The sequence below is a fragment of the Aegilops tauschii genome, chromosome 7, assembly GCF_002575655.3.
Source record: "Aegilops tauschii subsp. strangulata cultivar AL8/78 chromosome 7, Aet v6.0, whole genome shotgun sequence".
Classification (NCBI taxonomy): Eukaryota; Viridiplantae; Streptophyta; class Magnoliopsida; order Poales; family Poaceae; genus Aegilops; species Aegilops tauschii.
The window spans coordinates 492,932,180-492,936,163 of NC_053041.3; the positions used below are offsets into that span (position 1 = coordinate 492,932,180).

General features: G+C 49.8%; 1 protein-coding gene across 1 annotated transcript; it reads right to left on the bottom strand.

Annotated features, from left to right (window-relative positions):
- Positions 1 to 1,641: 1,641 nt before the first annotated feature.
- On the bottom strand, positions 1,642 to 3,692 carry LOC109774252 (FBD-associated F-box protein At5g60610). The gene is made up of 3 exons (XM_020332966.4): positions 2,765 to 3,692; positions 2,299 to 2,442; positions 1,642 to 2,186 (listed from the first exon to the last, which is right to left on the bottom strand). The coding sequence occupies exons 1-3, from the start codon at positions 3,614 to 3,616 to the stop codon at positions 1,791 to 1,793; spliced, it is 1,392 nt and encodes a 463-aa protein (XP_020188555.1). The 5' UTR covers positions 3,617 to 3,692; the 3' UTR covers positions 1,642 to 1,790.
- Between the last annotated feature and the right edge of the window lie 292 nt (positions 3,693 to 3,984).

The window sequence follows — 3,984 nt, forward strand, 5'->3', positions numbered from 1 at the left end:
ACACCGCAGGAGACACACCTCCAGACGCCCTCCGACGATGCTAGAAGCCCACCGGTACGGGGGCTTGGCGGGGAGAATCTTATTCCATCTTCAGGAAGCCACCGCGGTCTCGCCTTCCTGAGCAGGACACAAACCCTAACAAAACTTGAAGAAACTCCTAAAAACAGAGCCCTCCCGCCGGCAAGGGCTGGAATCCAACATACCCCCATGGCCCTCAGGTCACAAGAGACGTGGCAGATTGGTGTCGCCGCCGCCGGGAAGCAGGAACCCTAGCCACCTCTTCCCTTGGAAGGAGAGACGGAGGGGAGGAGATACAGTTAAAGGTTTGATTCGAGGAGTGTGGCTACCCGACATCACATATGAGGGGCCGTCCGGGACTGTCTAGACGCGTCCACGGATGTTTAGGGGGGCGTATTTGCTAAGTCTGGCTGTAGATGCTCTAAAGGGTCGAAGGTTTAGCGTGGTCACCGATTTCGATGTCTTTGCTAGTAGCCCAGATTTCAGAATGCAGAGGCAATAGCGCCAGAACAGTCAACTTCTCCAGCGTGAGTACAATTCTGAGGTGTTTTTGCAGCTAGAAAGTACAGCAACGCCAAACCATCATGGCTCCCTTGATCAGTGGCTTCAGTGACAAATCCATCCACATTCATCCTAATCCATCCTGGGGTGGCCATTTCCACGGCTCTGGGCAAACCACGGCCCTGCAAACGTCACCGATCTTCTTTCCATGTCAGGAATTGTTCCACTAATTTGATCACGAGATTGGAGGTGGCTTTGCAGGAAGTGCACTAAGCAAAGATGTGAGATTTTTTGGCCTTATTATGAACTGTGTTGTTCCTAACGTGTCATATGGCCTTTGTGCAGGATAACAGCAGGATACAAAGGTCAAGTTTCAGAACAAGATTTAGAGCCTGTTCGGCAGGCCTCCACTCCCCACTTTTCAACTCCCAGCTCCATCTAGATGGGGAGCGCGCCGAGCGGCACTTTTGCAACTCTGAAAAATGGCCTACAAGCCGCTCCGCTCTGCTCTGGGAGAGCATGGAGCCAACGCGTTCGGTGCCACTCCACAGCTACTCCAGCCGCTCCAGGAGCGGAGGCCGGCTGAATAGGCACTTACTTACCATGTGGAGGAGCCAGTCAGGTCCAGTGTAGTTGAAATCTTCTTCTGGGACTAGCTCAGTTTTTGCCACACAAAAAACCTGCATTGACTCACGCCAGAAAAAAAAAAAGGACACCTTCCGCGGCTCAGTCATATGGCCTTTGTGCATATAACAGCATCATGCCGGAAGTCTTACTCAATTCAGTTCCAGCACAAGTTTAATTTTTCTTTCTGTTGCTATAACACCAGAAAACTTGTCAACCTAGCTCGGTATATTCTGATGATATGAACGAAAACTGACAAGAGGTGTTTGTTAAATTAACTGACAAAGGTGACACTCTGCAGAAGCAAAGCGAAGCTAGGAAAATGGCACCTAACACATGCTACAAAGCAGGCGTACTATATTCAGATTCCAGAATGTGATCTTGACAGTGTTGCTAATTTTATCACTAATAATACACCACGTTTGATATCATGACAAGATGACACTAGCCAGTTCAGTAGTTCTGCTAGCTTAGATACTTAAATACACACAATCATGGTAGTTGAAACTTGAAACATACATAAGGTAGTTGAAACATGGTCCAACACAAGGGAAGGCATTGCCTTACAAACTTAAACTGTGTGATCTTCCAGTACAAATGTCAGTGAGTCCCCAAAAGACGGATCGATCAGGTATACATATAGCTAATTAGCCATGCATTGAGCAGCGAAAAGGGTCATCGACCGTAAGGTCAGCTGATTTCTGCAAGCTAAAACCAATGTCTACTTTAGTCAACACCAGCAACACTTTAGAGGCCCATGCCCGTAACCGTGGACATCCCAGTCTGTTTATCATCTCATTCACCTCGTTCGGTAAAGACATTTTTTCTTTAGGTGGCACAAGCACCAAAGAATGCAGCTCCAGGGCATCCTTGGAGATGAACTTGAGGAATTCAAATTCGTTTTGATGCCCTTGATATTTGTGGATAACCATCCTTTTGACATGTGATCGCAAGCATTTGATCGGACTGGCCTCCTGCCAGAACTTGGCATGGTGCTCCCCAGTGGGTTCATAGCCAGGTACGGATGGATCATGCAGGAGAGACTGCAAATTTATGCCAGTGCGTAAACAGTTCAATTGCATATATGGATCATGCTGCTAGTAATTGATTATAACATTGCCAAATGATCAACTAACAGAAAGAATTGGGAGAAACCTCGATGTGAAGCATGTCAACATTGGGAAAGCATCTAAGGAAGCTGGCAAGCATGTTGACCTCCTCGAAAACACCAAAATTCACCCTCAAGGCCAATATCTTGACGCCTGGAAGCACAGTTCTTGGGCACACTATTATGTTTGGCTGCAATGCGGCGCACCGAGACAGATACACATCATACTCACACATATGAACCACAGTGTTCTTGATGGATGGATGGAATAATTTGCACCAAAAGAAATACAAATATCATAACTCATTAGCAGTTTTATAATCGTAGAGAAGACTATGGTGGATGGATCTCAGTGGATGGAATGATTTTCTAAAATCCTAAATAATTTCATGCTGAGAAGATAGATCACCTATCCACTTGTACGTCCTGACAAGATTTATGAACATATGCAACACCCTTTGACCATTTAAAAAAAAAAATCATGTTGAGATAGAGATGGAGAGGTAACCGTACCTCGATGACATCATCGCCGATCTGCAGCTTGTGAGCTCTCGGCTCCAGGTAGCCAAACACCCGCAGGTTGGGTGCACAGGTAATCTTGACCCTCATACCAGCACCTCCAATAGCACTAGGAGGCGGTTCCACCAAGATAAGGCGATCCAAGAGCGGCGTTTCCATCACGGCGACCTCCTTCACCGGGGATCCGTCAACGACCACGCAATGGAGGCTTTGGCTGCGGAGACGCACATGCTTGGGCTCGTTGCGGGCGAGCACAAGGGTCTTCAGAACGGGAATGGCAGCAATCAAACACTCCAGGTCATGATCGCTCATGTCAATCCTTATCATATTGAGACTGTGGAGGTGGGGAAGAAAGACGTCGGCGCCGTGGGAGACGTCGGCGGGGAACGTCCAGAAGCCCAGCAAGAGGCGCTGGAGCGAGTCGCAGCGGAGGATTTCAGCGGGGAGGCGCGGGGAGGCGTGCTGGGGCTGGATGTGCTTGTTGACGAGGACGAGTTTCTGAATGCCCTTGGTGACGAGGAGGCGCGGCCACTCGGCGAGGTCATGGTCCAGGGAGGCGAACCTGCATCCGGCGAGGCGGACGGCGCGGAAGGGGCCCGGGTGGTCGGCAAGCACCCAGGAGACTATGGCGTCACGGGCGGACTCGTGGAGGTCGACATCGTCGAGGACGAGCGGTGTGGAGTGCCAGAGGTGGCGCCAGCGGGGGGAGAGGGCGGTGGTGCCGGCGGCGTCCGTGACGGAGAGGCGGGAGATGATGGCGCAGAGGAGGTCGTCGTGGAGGGCGCTGATTCGGTCCTCGCCGTCGCAGCCGGCGGTGGGGAGGAGGGAGGCGGCGCCGTCGGCCATGGTGGGACGCGAGGGTTTGGTATGATTCTGGCCGGAATGGAGCAGCCCACTAAGCGTCGTTTCGCTTTTCTTTTTTGCTCTCTTTTTGAGACGGGCTCACTCTTTTTTTATTTATCTATGGTAGGTTAGTTCAACTCAAAAAAAATAAAAAATCTATGGTAGGTTAGTGAAATTCCTCTCTTTTTTATCCAAGCTTGTACTAGTATATTTGTATATTGAGATGCAATTTATGTCATTGCATCAATGCCACCCCTTATATTGCCCGATATATTTATCTAGGGCAGACTGATGGGTCGATAGGGTCAAGAAGTAGACATCTCCGGCTAACCTAGGACCCCACATCAACAGACAGTGAGGCCCTCGAACCA